General features: G+C 42.4%; 1 protein-coding gene across 4 annotated transcripts in view; it reads left to right on the plus strand.

The window, feature by feature from the left end:
* The window catches only part of LOC140388348 (bis(5'-adenosyl)-triphosphatase-like), a 1,872,387-nt gene that overhangs the window by 517,645 nt on the left and 1,331,861 nt on the right, over window positions 1-22,881 (plus strand). For 3 of the 4 annotated variants that reach the window (XM_072472370.1, XM_072472371.1, XM_072472369.1), the window contains one exon: window positions 6,982-7,114. In XM_072472370.1, coding sequence (XP_072328471.1) covers window positions 7,009-7,114 — 106 coding nt within the window. In that variant the 5' untranslated portion in view covers window positions 6,982-7,008. Of the gene's footprint in view, window positions 1-6,981; window positions 7,198-22,881 lie in introns of all 4 variants that reach the window. The other variant, XM_072472372.1, reaches the window with a different exon arrangement.

Genomic DNA, 22,881 nt, shown 5'->3' on the forward strand with positions numbered 1-22,881 from the left:
TCCTACTCTGACTAGCTCGTGGCACTGGTACCAATCCTGAGATTACTACCTTTGAGGTCCTACTTTTTAGTTTAACTCCTAACTCCCTGAATTCAGCTGGTAGGAACTCGTCCTGTTTTTTACCTATATCGTTGGTGCCTATGTGCACCACGACAGCTGGCTGTTCACCCTCCGCCCCCTGAATGTCCTGCAGCCGCTCCGAGACATCCTTGACCCTTGCACCAGGGAGGCAACATACCATCCTGGAGTCTCGATTGCATCCGCAGAACCGCCTGTCTATTCCCCTTACGATTGAGTCCCCTATCACCTGCCCAGTGTTAGACGTTGTAGTTGCTGTGATATGAAGAGTCTAAAGTTCTGTTCCTTTTTCACAAACACCCATTTATTTCATTCCAACAGCCTTTGCACAAAACTCTCACTGTACATCACCTGACAGAGGCCACCTGAAGCCCCTTTACATATCAGTGTCAATTAATGGATACTTAACATAAATGAGACAACTAATTGCAATGTCTCTTAACACATTACTTCACAGTCTCCCCTTCCTTGGAGAAAAAAATAATAATTAGGTGAAAACAAAATTTCAAGAAACTCAAAACACACACATGATTTCCCTCCTTTTTTTTGTTTGGACGAGAAAGAAAAAAAACAGTCACAGAAACAAGCGCCCTTCATTAACAATATCCAAAAGTTTCTGTGAACGCGCCCCTCTTTTCGCAAAACAGTCTGACAGTTGATAGCTCCTGTCGACCCATTTAATTTTTGTTATTTCCCCTCTGTCCAACATCTGCTTCAAACCTGCGACGCCTATCCATAACCACTTTTCATTGACACTTTTTGTAGAGTGCACATTTTCCCACAGGGATTTATTGTCAATGTGACAGTCAAGAGGTATATTAGCCAAATCCCCTAATCCCAAAATTTCTGTCAATATCTAACTTATATAAAAGGCCATATCCACCGCCTCTACAAGGCTTGACGTCTCAGCAGCCAAAGTGCTTTTTACCACTCTCCTTATTTTCTTTGTTTCCCACACAAGGGGGCAACATTTACCATTGTTCCCCAAAAGGAAAATTATAAAACCTCCTGCGCTTGAAACCCCATCACATAAATTTGCGTAGGACGCACCACTATAAACTATGAGTTTCAAGTGCCTAAGGTCACCTAAAACCGGGAACTTCAAAACACACTCCTGCATTTTTAATTTGGCCAATGCTTTATTTGCTCTTATTATGTCTTCCACTTTGGGATCATTCATTTTTGTACTCAACTCTAAGACATCAAAACTCACATCCGGTCTAGTCTGTCTACCTAGCCAGTTCAGTTGCCCAATTGAACTTCGCAGTTGTTCTTTTTCTATCTTTGAAACCATTGCGTCTTTTTGTGAAACTCGGCCACGACTAATTGCTATTGGGCTGATGCTTTCCAATATATTTAAATGCACCGGAAGCCTGAGTTCCAACCCTGAATTCTTTCCTCAAACCAGAGATTACAATAGCTTCAAAATCACTAGTCCCACCCCACAAAAAATCATCGACATGCATCATAAAAATGCCAGAAAGATTTCCTTTATAGTGCCAGTAAAACTTTGCAGGATCTGCTTTCAACTGGCAACAGCCTAACTTTAACAAAACTGACCTTACCGAAAAATACCACTCTAGAGGCATCATTTAATCCATATACACATTTGTTCAACTTCCAGAGTACCCCTTCTGTGTTAGCTGCTTCTTTAGGAGGACGGAGAAAAATGTCTCTCTGGAGCTGATGCCCCTGCAAAAAGGCAGCTTTTATATCTATAGATTTGCATTCCCATGCCTTTGTGGCGCATAGAGCCAAGAAGATCTTTAAAATAACCTTTCCTGCTGTAGGCGAATCTACCCTTAAATCCTGATCTTCTAAGTTTTCTTCAAATCCCCTTGCCACAAGCCTGGCCTTTGCCTTATAAGTGTCATCCGTAAGAACCTTTTCCGTGCAAATCCATCTGTGGGATAGAGCTCTTTGTCCCCTATCCGGTACTTCTGTGTATACCCCAAATTCACTCCAACGATGCAATTCTTGCAGTTTAGCTTCTTTGATAACTTTTTCATCTATTTTTTTGAAGCCACCAAAATCTCACGTGCATGTGGGCTTCTACTCCTATTAGTATTCGTAGTCTTACTCATGTTCCGAGATCTTGATAAACGACGTCCCCTCTCCCGCCTGGTATCTCGTTCTGTACTCCTACTGCTTGATCTTTCCCTTCTGCTGTGGGATGTCCTTTCAATAGTTCTCAACCTTTTCCTGCGGTCCTGTTCACTATCTGATGTACTATCTGAACTGGCACTGCGTTTTTGCGCCCTCCATTTTTGAACTTCATTTTCCCAATCCATTGTCTTGACTCCTTCCCCTGAATGCTGTACATTCAACCAATGTTTATACTTTCCAGTGGCCTTCCCTGCTCTACTAATAACAGTTGCATCCTTCCATTGACTAGACCCTTCAGGCAAGTATGTCACTTTTGTACCAACTTTTGGCAGTTGCCCTTTCGGAAAAATGGCCTGTTCTAATTCATCAGATGTTGTGTTCCTCCACAGAAACCCTGTCCATATCAGTTATCAGGTCCTCATAGTTCTGTAACACATGCATACCAGATGACTCTGGTTCCTTGTCATGTCTGTCTGCTCTGTCTAAATTTGAGAATTTGTAATCTGTACCCATTATCCTTGATGAATGTACCCTAACAGTTTGATTATCATGTTGCAAAATAGTTGTTTTGCCATCTATGCCTATGATCTTCCCTGGGCCTTTCCATTCATTAGAATTGTTTCTCTTATAGTATACTATGCCTCCTTGCTGAAAAACGGAATCTGATGGCCGTACGTTATGTCTTAAAGCTCTGCGAATTCTTTCAAAGACTTCTGCTTCCAAAAAAGCTTTTCTACTGCTATGTAATGCATTTAAAGGTTCAGCAAAACCAGACCTAATTGTAGTCCCCTCCCAGGCTGGAGGCTGGTCATCCAAAATGGACGGAATTTTAGGATTTCTACCAAACACTAATTGATAAGGACTATAGTCCCCAACCATCTGCAATGAATTCTTTGCATGTACTGCCCATGCTAAAGCTGAATTTAGTCTGCAATTTGGTCAATCTGCCAAAGTTTTCCGAAGCATGTCATCGATGACAGCATGATTTCTTTCACAGACACCATTACTAAATGGGCTTTCTGCAGCCGTATTCATAACTCTGTACTTCATGTTTTCACACATATCCCTAAACTCATCATTAGCAAATTCTCCCCCATTGTCCGTAAGGAATTTTGCCGGTGGACCCATTCCTGTCCCTATCCATTTTTCCACGATTTGATCCAGAATTACTCTCTTTTCTTTACTTCGTACAATCGTTGATTGACTAAATCTTGTTGCTAAATCTACAAAATGCAAAATAAATATATTATTTGCTTTATCCCAGATCTTAAGGTCCATGGCCACAATGTCGTTAAAATCCCTGGCCAAAGGTAGGGTTACTATCGGTCGTGCTGGTGTCCTTCTGTACTTCCTACAAACTTCACAGCGTTCACTACCATGTTCTATCAGTTTAATATGGTCGTCATCCCTTACCCCTGCATCCTTCAATAAAAATGTTCAGCCTCCGAGGAGACGGATGTGCAAATACCACAAGCTTTTTATCAGCTGAAGTCCCATTTTCAACTGTCATTAACACATCCTTAACCACTCTACTTGAAATATTATTTGTCAGTAATGGAATACAATAGTGTCCCGACTGTAAATTGTAAGTCCACCATCTTTCCAAAAACTGTTGCCTTATCCTGTTCCATATCCAGTTTCATGTGTGCTTTCTTCATCGACGGTCTGCTCAGACGCAAAGGTATCTCACTTGATACAACATCCGTGCGAATGAAATGATTCACTCCGGCAATATTGCAAGGGATCACCACTCTTTTCAGCGACTTCAGAGTATTATCATCCCCAAACCTGAAACTTGTGGAACTTTCAAATTCCTTAACCTTGTTATGATTTTCAGCATTCAAAGAGTCCAGGTAACATTTTAACCAGTCAATTCCACACACAGTAGATGTGCAGTGTTGCTAACTTTTGGTTGGTTTAATAGGCTCTGTTTTATAACCTTTGCTCTCAAGTCGGCAGGTATTTTTATGATACCGCCACGAGGTTCAAGTTCAAGTAATGATCAATAACTCAATACACCGATTAGTAAGATTCAAATCAAAGCATATTTATTATACACAGTAATCGCTACTCATGCACAAATTCTACGTCTAAGCTACTTCTCCGACTAACAGGCCTATTCTTAGCTTCGGACTGGCCCACCAGGTCTGGGGAACAAATGGCCTTTTGTTCAGGTTCTGAGTCTGCGGGATTCGAAGTTGGTACGGATTGGTAGCTAGGAGCGCCTATCCCGTAGCGAACGTTGACTTAAGACTTACTGGATATCGGCGGCAGTTGAACCGGTCACGGTCAAGGTTGGGTCGTGTTGCTGAGTGACCCGGTCAAGAAGAACGATTTGAACTTGGGGGCTTAACTTTATAGTCCCCAGGGGCTTCCCGCCTTTCGGGGGGACCCTGTACCTGGTTCCAAGTGATTGGACTTTGTTCCAATCGCTTGGTTCGATTTCTCCAATACTGGAGCGGTTCCCTGATCGATGGGCGGTCTTGAGATGTCCTTTAACCTCTTTTGTGTTGGCTCCTGCTGGTGCCGGGGAGTCTGGCTTAGCTTTGTTTGTCCCAAATGTTGTGATTGTTCCCGGGGATCGCTTATTAGTATGTAGATGGCTGCTACATTATTATGCAGGTGGCTGCTTGTATCGATGCTGTCTGGGCTTTTGCAGAGTTTAATACACAGTAACTTGCAGCTGCTGGTTTCTGCCTGTGTTGGCTGAATTTCCCTGCAGCGTTTGCTGTTCTCCATTTTACATCGGGAGTTGGCTAACCCAGGTGGCTACAGCAGCCACTGTCCAATACAGCACAGTTGAAGGATTCTGCAACCAACACCCTCATTACCGGCATAAAACTGCTTGTCAATAAGACAATGCCTTCTTTCTGGTCACTATCTTTTTCCTCTTCTGACTCTTCCCTGTCATGTGTTGCTTCAAACACTCTATCATAATGAGTTGGACAGCTGAAAGCATAATGGTATTGAGAGTCACATCGAAAACATCGATTTATCATGCCCCGTGCATTTCTGGGGTTCATCTTCCTATTGTAGGTTCTAACTGGGTTTCTGGCTTCATAATTTCCTTGTCTCGGTCTCCTTCGATAGTCTTGAGAACTGTTCGTAGCCATACGATTTCGCCATCCTGTTAGTAGTGTATCTTTCATATTCTGCCTTCTTGCAGGCTGACCTATTTGGGTCATCAGAGCCACCGGAATCGAATGTTTCCCCGGAAACTTTTGTAAAGCTTTTGTCATCTGTTTGAATAAGGTATCCTTATCAGTAAACTGAACTCCTGTCAAAACCAGGAGCCTATCCATGTTGCTCACTCTAGCATAGTCAAGTAATTTAAAGGCCAACACAGACTGTGGAAATTCCAGGTTGTGTTTCTGTAGCCTTTTATATAGTCTGCCAAATTCCATGATATAGTCTTCCATGGAGATATCCTCCATTTTCCGGAACTTATCAAAATCCGACCATGCTTCATACGCACTTAACAAGTCATCTTTCTTATAAATCTTATCCATATAATGTAATAAAGTCTCCAGACCTTCTTCTGAGTCTAACTCTTCCAATTCCAGCTCAGAAAGCACTTTGTTTCGGATTTTACCGCCATATGGTAGAGAAAGAGCAAATGCCATACCTTGTTTTCTCTTTCCCAAAGCAGTTACTTTAGTCCACATAACTATTGCACTTCTCCATTGGTCGTACGATTCCCTTTCAGAAAATAAGGGAGGATCGTCATATCCAGCCATCTTTATCCTCGGTTCAGCCATATATCCCTTTTTGTTCCTTCTTTTCTCACTCACTCCTTGGTTTGATCTGGAAAAGTTGTAACTTTCAACCCTTCACATTTACACAGCAACTGTCCTCTGCTACCAATTGTTAGACGTTTTAGTTGCTGTGATATGAAGAGTCTAAAGTTCTGTTCTTTTTTCACAAACACTCATTTCTTTCATTCCAACAGCCTTTGCACAAAACTCTCACTGTACATCACCTGACAGAGGCCACCTGAAGCCCCTTACATATCAGTGTCAATTAATGGATACTTAACATAAATGAGACAACTAATTGCAATGTCTCTTAACCCATTACCCATAAGGGGCAGCACGGTAGCATAGTGGTTCGCATAATTGCTTCACAGCTCCAGGGTCCCAGGTTCGATTCCCGGCTTGGGTCACTGTCTGTGCGGAGTCTGCACGTTCTCCCCGTGTGTGCGTGGGTTTCCTCCGGGTGCTCTGGTTTCCTCCCACAGTCCAAAGATGTGCAGGTTAGGTGGATTGGCCATGCTAAATTGTCCTTAGTGTCCAAAATTGCCCTTCGTGTTGGGGTGGGGTTACTGGGTTACGGGGATAGGGTGGAGGCTTGGGTAGGGTGATCTTTCAAAGAGCCGGTGCAGACTAGATGGGCCAAATGGCCTCCTTCTGCACTGTAAATTCTGTGAATCTATGAAAATTACTTAACATCCAGCTGCGCAGCAGAGCCAGCCATGGTGCCCTGAACCTGGCTGCTGCTGCCTTCCCCTGGTGAGCCATCTCCCTCAACAGTATCCAAAGCGGTATATCTGTTTTGCAGAGAGATGACCGCAGGGGACACCTGCACTGCCTTCCTACTCTTGCTCTGTCTTTTGGTCACCCAATTTCTATCTCCCTCAGTAACTTTCACCTGCGGTGTGACCAACTCGCTAAACGAGAGAATTATTTTGATTTAGGAGCAGTTTATTTGATGGACGTTTAAATAATATTATAATCCTAAAGAGTATTTGCACTTCTGATTTACATTTTTTTCTCCAATTATTATTCTCTTTCTTTGTAGAATACCTGGATTTATTTGAAACATATAATGGCTTCTCTCAGATTTGGACAACATATCATCAAGTCCTCTGTGGTTTTTCTGCAAACGGAACTATCTTTTGCATTAGTGAATAGGAAACCAGTGGTCCCTGGGCGTATCCTTTTAAAGCAGAGCTTTAATTTCTTGCACTTCACAGTAGCATTCACAATCGCTCAGTTGATGGTGAATCTAAAGCAGGTAAGCGATTATCTTAAATAGCTAAATTGTACAGACAAAACAGTCTTCTATATCGGTCAGTGAAATGTTATATGTCCATGCAACCTTTTGAACTCAGTTGGTCAAACCACAAAAGCACAAATGCCTTGCAAGGAAAAGATTATATGAATTTAAACTGAATACTATATTAAATCTTCGAAGTTCAAGAAATAAAATAATGATTACTTTCTGCTTTTGATCAAACTATCTGAATGGGATTAACAAGATGTGCAAGTCTTTTTCAAGGCGATCTCATGAAATGTTTCATTTACTCAATTTATTCAAAATGTTTAGGTGTTCTGATATTCCTCTCTCTGTTCGTGCTACTTTTCCGGATGATTATTATCAAACCCACAATTGTCGTTTGTCTACAGTAATATCTTACTTCCTTTAGTTTGCTATGAACAATATCTAATCTTTAGTTTTCAAGTAATTGTTGATCTTAGTGATTTGTAGCCACTGGCTCTCAATTGTTATGATAGCTTTTTTTCTATTTATAGTTCATGCTGCTACTCCACAAAGCAAAACAGATTTAATCACAATTTGCTGTCGCAAACTGTTCAAGCATGTGAGGTATCCGTTAAAAGAAAGTCACGCTGTTGACCTTAATTCATGTCTCTGCACTCTTAAATCGTTCCTTTATCTACATCTATACTTTGTAACAAAAGCCATCTCATTACATATGACAGTGTTGGTGCAGTTTGATGCACAATCTTATCTTGCTTGCTTAATGGTAGGTAATCATTTTGGCTATCCATGAGAGTTCAACAGTTGCAAGAGCATGAGTAAGGTGGAACACAACTTGAAGATATGGGCACCAGTGTTATCCAAAAGTTAAATACATAATTTCTGAGGTAGAAGAGTTAATTACTCTGTTTGAAAATGATGCTATTCTGGTGCAGAGTCAACATTTGACCTTTTCAAGAAATTGGCAAATAATACTTTGAAGGGGTTTGAAACGTGGAACGTAGTACCTTATTCTAGTACCTTAAGAAGACTTGAGAAAACTTAACATTATGAATACGCTCACCTCCTGTGATGCAGCTTCAGTTGAGCCAGAGGATCTGCTGTTTTGTACTGTCAGAAACATTCTACTGTGAAACATAATTCTTTGGCACAATTATACAGAGGAGGTAACCATTTGGCTGTATGAATATGTTTCTTTGTGCTTTAATGTCATAAAAATTAATAGTAATTTGAATATTATCACAGACAGTTGCAGAATTACTCTTCTATCATGTCACCGTAAATTGCCTAGAAATGTACAGCAGACTACAGACTTTTCTATTACTATAAATGTACATCCTGATAGAGCAAAATTCCAGTGACAAATGGCACAGGCCTGTCCACATTGTTTTTTTTTATTATTATAAATTTAGAGTACCCAATTCATTTTTTCCAATTAAGGGGCAATTTAGCGTGGCCAATCCACCTAGTCCGCACATCTTCGGGTTGTGGGGGTGAAACCCACACAGACACGGGAAGAATGTGCAAACTCCACACGGACAGTGACCCAGGGCCCGGATGGAACTTGGGACCTTGGCGCCGTGAGGCAGCAGGGCTAACCCACTGCACCACCGTGCTGCCCTTTGGCCACATTGTTTGACTTCAACGGAAGGGTTCTGAATTCCAGTTGTTTGTTTAACATGTGAATCCCCACTCAATTTTGACCTTCAACATGCCTTAGATTAGTAACTTAACAGTGTGATATATAATAATAATCTTTATTGCCACAAGTAGGCTTACATTAACACTGCATTGAAGTTACTGTGAAAAGCCCCTAATCGCCACATTCAGGCGCCTGTTCAGGTACACTCAGGGAGAATTCAGAATGTCCAATTCACCTAACAGCACGTCTTTCGGGCCTTGTGGGAGGAAACCGGGGCACCCGGAGGAAACCCACGCAGACACAGGGAGAACGTGCAGACTCCGCACAGACAGTGACCCAAGCTGGGAATCGAACTGGCTTGGGCAGCAATTAGAGCTAAATGCTCCAGGACCATTCTGTTTGGATAGGTTCAGCATAAAAGGCTAAAAGGATTTGATAGGGTTGATAGAATCAAACAAATTACCTCAGGTGGGAGAGTCCCAAGCAAAGCTGCAAGAGCTTAAAATTAGAGTGAGGTCAATCAGGAGTAGTACCAAAAACCGTTTCTACGACACAAATTAGTCATGAATAAAAATCAATTTGTGGTGTTGGACATCATCACAATGAATCTTACAGAAAGTTGGACATTTTATTTTTGAAGTTGCTTGTAATCTTTAATGATAATTTTGAACAGGTTTCAGAACCTGTTTAGAGAAATCTTACTTTGTGTGTATTGGATAACTTTTCCATGCATTTGGTTCCTGTCTACCCCAACCTTGCAGCGATTTTATGTTGGGCGGGTGAGGTCTAAGATAGGAAGCCCACCTAGCCCCAAATTGTGGCCAATTAATGGTCCCTTTAATGACCATTATGGGCGCTTCCTGTGAGCCTCAATTTTTAGGCTGGTGGGTGTATTGAAGCTCCGTGGAAAGAAATTCAAAAGTAAAGAAAGTGAGATCTCGGGCAGGTAGGGGGCGGGTGCCTCTATCAGAAGCCCTGTTCCGACTGGAGGCGAACTCTCCTTCAGACCCAGTGACCTCTTGACCTCACACTCCACCCTGGCCTATCCCCCCTCCCCGAGAACCTACCCCCTGACCACCCCCCAGACCTTCCCGACCTTTCCTACCCTGGGCTCGCTGACACTTATCCAGGTCTCAAGTTCCTTCGAATTGGTCTTGGGCAGATCCATGCAGTCGCTTCCCATCCCCCACCCCCAATTTGCACTAATTTGATGGCAGCCAAGCCCCCACCATCCTAAAAATGTAAGCCCTAAATTCTGCCTCCAAGTTTTCAATTTTACAAAGAAAACTGACGAGACCAGTTTTCTGCAGAGGGTGAAAGACTACAATCTATCTCCTATTGTGTAGTGATGGATTTGGGCTTCCACACCATTCTGGTTAAGTGACACCAGTATTGGCCACATGATCAAAGCTGGCATGAGATAACGAGTTTATCTAGATACCCAGGAAGAAGTTGAGTTGCAGGCAGAAGCTGCAAAAGTCTGTATCATCTTAACCTTTTACGAACTGGGAGGCTGTAAAGTCTTTCTGAGCCTCCTAGCCTGATTCCAAACTCAAAGTCCATCTGTATAGATATGTGACTAATACAAAAACCACAAATGCCTCACTTTGCAAACTGCTGAAAATTAATATCTTTGAGGGAACCATGTAGCAATTCAGATTTCTGACTTCAGCTACTTGAAGCCATCTGAATGACAATAATAGTGTAGAAAGGATCTTCTTGCTACATGGTGCCCCTAGTGCCGGAGTCCCTACAACAAGGCAAACACGTGAACTGTTGTCTATTCTTCTTCGGTTTACCACTGATAAAAGTGTACTCTTTTCTTTAAATGCAACTTTCTTGAGCATATGATGTGTGACTGATGTAGTCTTTAGACTCGGGGTAAGTGTGTAAATAAATAATCTTCTGTATTTTAAAATTCATGGAAGTCTGCTGCTGTTTACATAACTTGACCACACGCTAAAGGGAGTTTTGCCTCTCCAAAACAGCCCAACTGATTGCAGAGTGTACGGGCATGGGAATTGTGTGTTTTGTTTACCTCCCCCACCACCCGCCCTCCACTCTCCCACGTCTGTAACTAATATGTAAGTCTTCAGTCAGAATTCCTGAAACATTTGCATCTGACACATAAAGCCATCATTGCACCTTTCAGCTGTTGGTCATTTCCAGCAATTTCAGTTTCTGATACTAATTTTTCTGTTCACTTTACTGCACAAATTCAGACGATCCTTAAATTCTGGCACTATCCAGCATTGTTTGATTTTGTGACTGAGTTGATGTGTAGGCACATTTTGAATCATTGTTCCAAAGTGGCTGGGGCTGACTCTCGTTTATCGCAAATAATGCTGCCATTTTCCTGCACTGAAGTGCAAATTTACAAAGCTGAGGTGGCAGCTGTTCACAACCATTTCTTTGGCTGCTTCAGAGATTATGCTTTTTACAAAGTCAGTATACATTCAACATTGAACGCAGGAGTCTTCTGTTCAAAGAGGTTTCACTGCCAGGGAAAATTTCAGCTGTTCTACCCATTAATATTTTTAACAGGCCCAGGTAAATGTTTTTTGTTTATGGTGATTGTAGGTCTGTGCAATTGTCACTGGATTTTGCTGGCACACAAATTTTGTTAACTTCAGAGCACAAATCAGTTCATTTGAATCTCAGTCATGAAAAACATTATAATCTGAACCTACTTGAAAGTGCAAACCAATTGGTGGGTGTTTGAATTCTTTGTCTGATGTATTTCAAAAACCTTTTGAAGACTATCCCTGCCTGAAAATGAACCCTTTTATCAACCAAAATCGCCACCCCCTTAACCTACTGTTAAACCCTGAGTGAAAAACCGGTCTTCCGCAACCTGATCTGGTCCCGCACCCGAAGATGATCTCATGCAGGAAAACTACATCAACGTTCAAACCTTTCAAATGGGAAAAAAACCATGCCCTCTACACTGCTCCCCACCCCCCTTCCGTCCCAGGTGATCAACCTTGTCGGGGGTCTCTCAGCGCCAACCCCCCACCCCCGAGTCAGCCACCAGCACTGTGATTTGATAATCCGACCCAAATTACAAATTCCCAGATTCCAATCTCACAAAAGATGGCCACCCCTAAGGTGAGATCAAGAAAAATCCTTGGACACTCTTCCCCCTTTCCCCAAACAGGCTCACAGACTGCCTGGTGCCCCAATCCCCGTTCCCCACCCCCCTCACACACACAAACAAACAGCTGGGCAAATTGTAATGCACCCAAACAAGCCCCACAGACTGCAGCCTCTCCCAGTACCCCACTCTCGTTCGCTAGCCTCCCTCTCCTCATCGCTAGCGATGTGACCCCCAGCCAAAGCGCCCTCCAATATCCCCTCAAAAATAACAACCACCCAATCCCTTCCCCACCAACATGCCCAAACCCCACCATCATTAACAAACCCCTTTCCCTTCCTAAACACGCCAAATCATTCCCATAACTTTATTAAACTGCCCCCCCCCTCCAAACAAGGTTAAAAACACACAACCCACAAAGGCATAAGTACAGAACACAAGCGTTCTCCCCTTCATATATAAAGTCCCAAACAGTCACAGTGGCCCCAACTTCTTGTCCTTGATGAAGGCTTCTGCTTGCTCCGGCTTTTCGACAAAATTATCTTTTGAATCCATGATGACCCACAATCTCGCTGTGTACACCATTCCAAATTGCACGCCCTTACTGTCGAAAACGGCCTTCGCCCTGTTGAAAGCCTCCTGCCTCTTCGACCACCTCAGTCCCAATGTCTGGATATATCCGCACCGTGTGCCCATTCCAGTCGATATTCTGGATCCTCTTCGCCCATTCTAAGACCCGCTCCTGCCGTTGGTAGTTATGAAAACTGACAATCATCGCCTGCGGCAACTTATTCGGCCTTGGGCTTTTGCCTGAACACCCTGTGAGCTCTGTCCAACTCCGAAGGGAAGAACACATTATACCCACCCACCAACTGAGAAAACATTACCGAAAAGTACTGGGTCAGCTTCAAGCCCTCCAATCCCTCTGGAGTCCCACCAACTTGATGTTTAACCGCCTTGACTTGTTCTCCAGATCCTCCACTTTCAACCTCAGGTCTTTGTTGCTATCCGCCACCATCAGCACTCAGCCTCCAATGAAGCAAGCCGATCCTTGTGCTGCATCAGGGCCTCTTCCTCTCACTCTGTGCCTGAACTACATTTGGGGTGTTTACCAACTGCTCCCGAATCGGGCCCAGAACCACCTCCAAGGGCCTTAAAGGATTCTTTTAACTCCCTGCCATGCCACTCAACCTGCCAATCTATTTATCTGCAGAGTTTCTCCAGCTCCTGCCCCATCACTACCGCCTACATGTCTAAAGTAATGGGCGAGGTGGCCATCTTTTCTCCTTCACCTTCCTTTGACAGGCTACCCTCCTGAGCTTTCTTCAAGTTGGGCTTCTTTGACAATGTTTTCAACATGTCTCCATTGAGGAACAGTTCTCTAACCCCACAACAAGGGTGTGGTCATCAAAATCCCCCGAAAATATGTATAAAAGGCATCAAAAACAAAGACCAGCTAGGAACCACTTTTTGTGCGTCTTGCTATTACATTACATCACCGGAAATCCTGATACTATGAGTTCTGTATCTTCCCCTAGCTTGCTGATGGTTGAAGCCATTTCTCTCAAACAGCGCCACAGTTTTTTTCCTAATAATAGGCCAAAGGTTTGCAGCATGCAGGACGATCACTTCTTGAACTTTGCAATGCTAATTATATACCAATTCTGTCAACAATGTAAATAGCAGTGGTTTAACACCGAATGATTTCACCCATGGAAATTGCTTCCAGCAGTTCATTCTTTCTTCCAACATGGTATACCTACCAGGCAGTGACATAGTGGTATTGTCAATGGACTAGTAATCCAGAGATCCAGTTAATGTTCTGTGGATCTGGATTCGAATCCCACCATGGCACATGGTGAAATTTGAATTCAAGAAAAATCTCGAATGATGACCATTGTTGATTGTCGCAAAGACCCATCTGGTTCACTCATGTCCTTTCGGGAAGGAAATCTGCCATCCTTACCTCGTCTGGCCTACATGTGACTCCAGATTCTCAGCAATGTCATTGACTCTTAAATGCCCTTTGAAATGGCCCTTGGACAATTCGGGGTGGGAAATAAATGTTGGTCCAGCCACATCCCATGAATACAATTTCTTAAAAATTCTTTGAATAATGTAATTGCTAAATTCTTATCAAAATGGTCAAAAAGCTCAAATACATTTTATTCTCGGTCATCAGAATTCAAAATTAACAATGGATACGTCGATTGATAGCCATTTCAGAGATAATGAAGGGTCATTATCATAAATGTGTCATGTTTGTTTACAAATTTGGCATTGAAACTGACAACAGCATCTTCTAAACAGTCCCGTTCCCAATTATGTGCATCAGTCCAATTTTGTTGGTAGTGAATTTGTTTGGACCAAATCCTGCTTGTCGCAGCCAGAACTGAATATTCCAATGGCATTACTTTTTTCACTGTAAAACTAGATGGTCTCCTATGACATTACATGATGTTTCACAAACACCCTATATAATTGTAATAAGGCCTCTTTGCTCTCCAGTCCAAGTCCTTTGTAAGAAATGTTTCAGTTTTAATCTATGAAGAGTATTAAAGCTGGAGCTGAACTGATGCCTTTGAGAAACACACTGCCAACAGTTATTTCATCTCTTACATGCTGATTCTTGCTGTACAGAAATACAAACTTGCAAATGCAAAAACCCATTTTCTACACAGTAAAATACCTTTACCAAAGATGAAATGTGTCATTGAACAAAGCAAGCTTGGCAAGTAAAAGGTTGAAAAGTTAGACTTTGAAAAGGAAATACTGATAAGTAATTGAGTGCTTAACCAGGATGGATATAAGGAGTACATATCAGAATGATTCTTACAGTCAGATGGGAAGGGTGAACTTGCTCTACTCAATTTAACCTCCTCGGTTGGCCACAACAAAGGTTTGAGTTTCTTTTTCACTGGGATATGGCTTGTAAAAATCACAATGGTTCATAACTTCTTCGGAATGGCAATCGGCTGTGGATTTCCACTCTGTGGCGATTTACCTTTGCTGGAATTCCTGATTCAGGCCACTTGAGCCTAAATAAGTACAGCAGGTCAGATGTTTGTCAGGTCATCACACAGTCAGGGAAAAGGCCAAGGACTTTCTCCTGCAGCTGTTCTGTCTCCCTGACCTTGGTTGGCTTATCTAAGACTACTGGTAATGCTATCACTTTTTATTCCACCAAGCCATTGCTGAGGAGCAGGTGAATCCTATCTACAGGTAAACTGGGGAGCACTCCCATGGTCATCGGTACTGACACAAGGTTGGACTCCAGGTGTACCCAGTAAATGGGGATGGGCATGTAACTGTCTTCAATACCCTTTACCAACATCTTGGCACTTACTGCACTCTCTGGTGGAAAGGTCATGCCTTTTCCAAGCAGTTGAGTTTGGCTGCCCCCAATATCCTTCAGTATCAATATGCTTATGCACCTCATTCTGGTGAAATGTGACCTCTCTTTCTTCTAATACAAAATCTTTGTAACTTACAGCGATGTTTTAAAGCCCATCCATCCCCACAGTCTTCAAGGAATTGCTGACGCAGTCAGAGCCAGAGCTTGGTCTGGTCTTCTCTTTGTCAGACTCTCATTTTCTTCACGGGATTTATATACCCACATAAATTCCACAGGCTTTTCCCTTAACCTCCAGCAATCAGCATGGAGGTATCCTGCCTGGTGGCAGTTACAATACTCCGGCTTCTTGGACTCACTCTGCTTCTTAGCACCAGGCTTTCTAGCCTGAGGAGGCCCCTCTTGTGGTTCCATTTGTTCCTTCTCTCCCGTGGGTGCTTCGTTTCCTATCACTCTCCAGCTTTCTATGCTTCTCAATGGTTGGGGTTGACTAGGGAAAGGTTTCCTTTGCAATGAGGGTTTTGGGACAAGCGTAGAATGAGCTGACCGGGTTTCTGCATACCTGGCCCCTGTGATTCTCTCTTTCTCTATGAAGGCTCTTATTGGGAAGGGAATAGAGCTTTTCATTGGTGACCTCAATTTAAAGCTCCTGTACCCAGCAGTCAAAAGCGAGTTGCTTAATCTGTTCAAATTCCAGGCACATCCAGTCAGGTAGTTTCTTTATGTTTCAGAATTTCTGACCATATGCCTCCAGCACTAATTGGTATACATTTAAGATAGCCCTTTTTTCTGTCTCATAGCTTGTTGCGCATTCCTCAAGCAAGAGGGAGTAAACCTCCTGAGCTTCTTCGGTTAGCTTACTCTGAAACAATATGGTCCATTGTAGGGCTGACCGCTTTACCACTGTGCTACCTTTTGAAAGAGATAAAGAAGGTGTCGACTTCTTCTTCATCACATTTAGGGACTAAATGGACAAACTTGAATATCTCAGCCCTCCGGTCTCAGGTCTAGGGTTGGCACCCTTATCAGGGGTGTATTCAGTGGGCACAGTGGGGTTCTTTGTTCTCAACTCAAGCTGTTTTAATTTAAACTCCCTTTCCTTTTTCTCATTTCCTTTCCTGGAGTTCCCTATCCTTTCTCTCTCTTTCCCAGTCCTTCCTCTCTCTCTTTCCCATTCCTACCTCTCTCTCTCTTTTTCCTTTTCTTCAAATTCCAGTTTCAATTTCAGCAAATTCAATTTTAATTCCTCTGCTGCTAATTTATGTTTCAGTGTCTTCAACTTACACATCTAGATGTTTTGCCACCCATTTTATAATGTCGTCTGTTTTTCTGTATTCCGGGTGGAATTCCACCTCTAAGTGCCTTCCTACATCTTTTAATTATTCCAAGGACAGTGCGCTTAATTTCTTGCCAGCTGTCTCATCCTGTTCAATGAAAGCATTGACATCGACTGCGGATATTTCAGCACTTCAGTATTACAGACCCAAGAAAACCTTTTGTAGTTTTTAAATTGCTTTTGAAGGAACAATTTACTTTCCCCATCCAATTCTTTTGTCAGTCTGTGATACAATTCCCTCCACGAACCCCCAATTTTGTTACAACTATTCAACGGCCTCAGTTGGTCACAACAGGGGTTCAAGCTTCTTTTTCACAATACATTTCAAATCAGAATGTGTTTAAGTTGTGAGCAGTGAGGAGCCAATCTAACAAGATTTTCTTGAGGCAAGGCAAGAGCAAATTTATTAACCGCTAAACTTGGGGAAAATAATAAAAATATGATTCCTCGCATTCGGCCCGCATGTAGTCATTCAGGCCCAAAAACACAATCATAGGTATCAGAAATACGGGAAGTCATGATTCAATGAAAAAAGGTAAAAAAAACAATAAAGTGTTCTTCCATTGTCCTTGAGGTGTAGATTTTAAGCACTGCAACCGATTTGGGTTGGCTGGTTTCTTGATTGTGGTTAGGTGTAGGATATGTCATGAGATCTCGCCTTCTCAAACTGGTGACACTCTTATTCCGAGAGAGAGGGTGGGGGTGGAGAGAGAGCAGCCTTTAGTTTGTTTCCTCTGCTGAAGATTTTTTTGACACTGTCTGTGCCTCTTGCAATATCTCACTGGTGGCTGGGCAGTCTTGCTTTGAAATGTTTCACCCATTATGTATTTCTGAGAGGTTTTGGGTGTGTTTCAAGATCCAGTACTTTGCATTTTTAATGTCTCTTCCCGAGACAGTTACGAGTTTCGATGGTTGCTTAGGTTATAGGAAACACTCCCCTGAGGGTGGTTTGCTTGTTACTAACTTTCATCATGAACTGTGGCCTTGCATTTTAGCAATGTGCTCTTTTTCAGTTCAAATTGCAAAATTTCGATCAGTTGCAAGTTGAAAAATCGTATTTTCAAAAATAAAGGGGCATTGGAACAGGAGTTGGCCATTCAACTCATTGAGCTTACTTCGCCATTCAATTGGATCCTCGCTGATCATCTACTTCAATGCCACTTTTGCATGCTATCTCCATATCCTTTGATGTCATTAATGTCCAGAAATCTATCAATTTCTGATTTTAACCTGTTCAGCCATTGAGTTCCACAGCCCTCTGGGTAAAGAATTCCAAAAAATTCACCACCCTCTGAATGAAGAGATTTCTCCTCAACTCAGTCTTAAATGGCCTATCCATTTTCCAATGTCCAGGGTTTTAGATTCATCAGCCGGGGAAATATCTGGCCTACATCTACCCTGTCATTCCTGTAGGAATTTTGGAAGTCGCAATGCATCCGTCGCCATTCTTTGAAACTCATGGAAGTACAAACTTCATCCTCCCAATCTCTCCTCATTAAACAATCCCACCATCCCAAGGATTAATCTGGTGCACCTCTCTTATACTCTCTCAATGGCAAGTGTACCCCTCCTTAGATAAGGGGAGCAAACCTGTACACAATACTCAACAAGGCTCTATACAACTGCAGAAGAGATCTTTATTCCTGTACTTGAATGCCCTTGTGATGACAGTCAACAGACCATTTGGTCTACTTAATTGCATGCTGCACTTGCATGCTAATCTTTAGCAGCTCATGATCAAGAACACCCATGTCCTTTGGATACCCGCCTCTTACCATTTAAGAAATAGTCTGCCTTTCTGTTTTTCCCACCAAAGTGAATAACGTCACACATAATTCACATTATATGCCACCTGCTATGTTCCTATTCAGCCTATTCACCTAGCCTATCCAAGTCTTCTTCTTACAACCTCCTCACCACTAACATTCTCACTCAGTTTGGTGTCATCAACAAATTTGGAAATATTACAATTGGTCCCCATACCCAAATAATTTATATAGACTGTGAGAAACTGTGGGCCTACCACTGTGACTTGTGGTACCCCACTAGTAACAGCCCGTCATCCTGAGAATGATCTGTTATCCCTGCACTCTGCTCTCTGATTGATTAACCAATTTTCAGTCCATTATTTGTACATTTCCCCCAATTCCATGAACTCTAATTTTGTTTATGAACCTCCTTTGTGGAACCTTAACAAAAGCCTTATGAAAATCCAAGCACACTACATCTACTGGTCCTCCTTTATCAATGCTACAAGTAATGTCCACAAAAAATCTCCAAGTTTTTCAAACATGATTTCATTTTCATAAATCCATATTGACTCTGCCGAATTTTACCGTTCTTTTCTAAATGTACAGTTATCACATCATTCATAATAGAGTTAACATTTTCCCTACTACTGATGTCAAACTTACAGGTCTGTAGTTCTCCCATCGCTCTCTTTTGCCCTTCTTAAATAGTGAGGCTACATTTATTAGGTTCAGGTCTGCAGGAATCTTTCCAGATTCTATTGAATTTTGAAAGATAACCGCCAATACAACCACTATCACGCGAGTCACCTCCTTCAACACTCTGGGATGAAGATCATCTTCAGGGGATTTATCAAACTTCAGTCCAGTTAACCTTTCAAGTACTACCTCATTACTGATACTAATTTATTTTAGTTCCTCAGATTCACAAGTCCCTTGGTCAGCCAGTATATCTGGGAGATTTCCAGTATCTTCTACTGTGATGACAGAAGCAAAGTAACTGTTTAGTTTCTCTAACACTTCCATATTCTCCACTATAAATACTCTTTTCTCCACCTGCAATAGGCGCACAATTGTCCAAACTTAACGTTTCCTAATCGTTGTTACTTTGCATTCACAATCTCTTTTTCCTTTCTTAATCAGTTTCTTGGTCCTCCTTTGCTGGGTTCTAAATTGCTCCCAATCCTCCTCAAGCGGCACAGTGGCGCCTGGTTAGCACTGCTGCCTCACGGCGCTGAGGACCTGGGTTCGATCCCGGCTCTGAATCACTCAACATGTGGAATTTGCACATTCTCCCCATGTCTGTGTGGGTTTCACCCCCACAACTCAAAGATGTGCAGGATAGGTGGATTGGCCACGCTAAATTGCCCCTTAATTGGGGAGAAAAAAAGAATTGAGTACTTTTTCCGGCATCCTTTTAAGCCATTTCCTTTGATCTAACCCAATCTCTAACTTCTTTCATAATTGATTTACCTTTCCCTTTGGCTGTTTGTGCCTCAAAGGAATGTATATCTGTTGTAGACCATGTAGCATCGCTTTAAATACCAGCCATTGGCTGTCTACCGTCAAATCTTTTTGTGTATTTCCCAATTCACCATGGCCACTTGTCCCTTATACCTTGATAATTTTCTTTTTTTCAGATTTAAGACCCTAGTTTCAGAATGAATGAGATCACATTCAAGCTTAATACAAAGTTCTGTCACATTATGTTCACTGTTTCTCAAAGGCTACTTTACAGCAAGGTTATTAGTCTGTTCTCATTACACAACACTATCCAAAATAGCTTGATCTCTAGCTATCCTGATCCCTAGTTGGCTCTTCAGTGTACTGCTCCATAAACCCATTTCGTACACACTCTAGGAATTCCTCCGCCAGAGCATTGGTGCTGATGTGGTTAGCTGAGTGTGCTCAAACTGAAGTTGCCGGTTATTACTTTTTTACCCACATTTTATGCATCTCTAATATCCTAATTTCCGTGCCCAACATTAGTACTACTGTTTGGTAGCTTATAAACAAGTCCCACCAATGTTTGCTGTCCCTTGCTGTTTCTTAGCTCCACCAAACTGTTTCTACATCTTGTTCCTTCAATCTAAGATCCTCTCTTACGGATGTACTGATCTTGTCTGTTGTTAAGAGTACTTTCCCATCTCCCCCTTGCTTTTGCCTCACCCCCGAAATACCAAATTTTCTTTGGTATTCTTTCACAATCTTAGAATCATAGAATACCTACTGTGCAGAAGGAGACCGTTTGGCCCATCGAGTTTGCACCCTAGCCAATCCCAATTAACCTTTGGACACTAAGCGCAATTTAGCATGGCCAATCCACCTAACCTGTATATCTTTGGACTATTGGAGGAAACTGGAGCATCTGGAGGAAACCCCCACAGACACAAGGAGAACATGTAAACTCCACAGACAGTCACCCACGGTCGGAATCCAACCCGGGTCGCTGTGCTAAACACTGCACCACCGGGCTGCTATCCTGGAGCCATGTCTCCATTATGGCAATTAAATCATACGCATTTATCTGATTTTGTGCATTCAATTCATCAACCTTTTTTGAGAATGCGACGTGTATTTAGACAGAGTGCCTTTAGTTCTGTGTTTTTAACACAATTCTCTCTTCTAATCCTATTTGTTGCTTGTTAATGCTGCACCTTCTGTTTTTACTTTCTACTATTCTACATCCTTTTACCAGTTTTGCTTCCCTCAAATCTAAGCTCCCTCTCAGCTGCCGGTGCCCCTGTCAATCTAGTCTATACTCTCTCCAACAGCATGGGTGAATCTCCCTGAAAGGACATTAGTCTTAGTCCTGCTGAGATGTAATTCATCCTCTTGCACAGATCCACCTGCCCCAGAACCGGTCCCCACACCTCGGAAATCTGATGCCGTCCCTCCTGCACCATTTTTCCAACCACATCTTCAATTGCTCAGTTCTCCTACTTCTGTGTTCACCGGCATGTGGGACTGGAAGTAATCGCCGTAGTACTGCTTCAGGGGTCCTGCTTTTTCTGCCTCCTTCCTTGTTCCCTGAAATTTGCTTTCAGGACCTCATTCTCCTTCCTACCCAAGTCGTTCATACCAATGTGGGCCACAACCTCTGGCTTATCACCCTCTCCCATAACAATGTCCTGCAGCTGCTCTTTGACATCCTTAACCCTGCACCAAGGAGGCAACATCCATCTTGGAATCATCTCTATGGTCACAGAAATGTCTGTCTGTTCCTCTCACTAATAAACTCCCTATCACAACTGCTCTTCTCCTATTCTTCCTCCCTCCTGTACAGCTGAGCTATCTGTAGTGCCATGAACCTGGTTCTGACTGCACTCCTCCAAGGAACCAACACCCTCACCTGCAACCAAAGGGGAAAACCAATTAGCGAGCGGGACCTCAGGGGAAGCCTGCACTACCTCCCTAGTTCTCTTGGACTGCCTGACAGTCACCCATTCCCTTTCTGCCTTCATGTTCCTAATCTGCACTGTGACCACCTCTTGAAATGTGCTATCCACGTAGCTCCCATGCAGTGACTCCAAGCGGTTCTAGAGTTCCGGAACCCGGAGATTAAGTTTCTTCAGCTGGTAACACTTCCTACACATGTGGTTGTTTAGGACACCGCTAGCATTCATAACTTCCCACATACTACATGACACACTTTCCATGTGACCAAGCTGCAGTGCCATGGCTTAACTTTAATTCCCTTACATTAACTTTATTTTACTTTGCTTTATTTATAATTTTACTTGCGCGTAACTTAACAAACCTTATAAATATTGATAAACATTACTAATATTGACAAATCAGACTAATACTTAACAAGCTTTATGAGTTGAAATAAACCTGACTTAAAGCACCTCTTTCTCCCGTACACTAAATTCCATGTGAACTTAATTTGCGACTCAATTAATGTCTATCAATTAGGCAAAGTCGACTGTCTTCATGTGAATCCCGTACAACTGTGCAGTTTGAAAAGCCTCAATCTTTTACTGACCCTCTGATGAGTCTCTATGTTATTTAACTTCCTCCTACAGTGATTAACACAAACTGAAACAACTACTTTCAGCTGATTGACAGATAACTGCCAGTACCAGGCAGTTCCCTGTTTAACAAGGCAATCTAACTTGCAGGAAGGTCGTTAGTTCTATGTCAGAGCTTGACAATTCTAACAGCCATCAGTTGTGTTTATATTGCACCTTCAACATTATAAAACATCCCAGTGCACATCACAGAGGCATCATTAAACAAAATATGGCACCGAGCAATATTTGGAAGTGTTCGGGTAAATTATTAACTTGTTTGGTCAAAGTGGTAGGTTTTAAGGAGTGTCTTTAACAAGGAAAGTGAGATGGAAAGGTGAGAGATTTAAAGAGGAAATTCCAAAGCATGACTATAACTAATTGTACGAGACTGGCATGGAGATTCCTTTGAAATAACTGAGGATACAGATCCTCTTTCCTTCATATGGTCATGTGAGCCCTGAAATATTAGCAGGAGCAATGGAATGAGATGATTGACAGGTCAGTACTAACT

This window comes from Scyliorhinus torazame, chromosome 13 (genome assembly GCF_047496885.1).
Source record: "Scyliorhinus torazame isolate Kashiwa2021f chromosome 13, sScyTor2.1, whole genome shotgun sequence".
Lineage (NCBI taxonomy): Eukaryota > Metazoa > Chordata > Chondrichthyes > Carcharhiniformes > Scyliorhinidae > Scyliorhinus > Scyliorhinus torazame.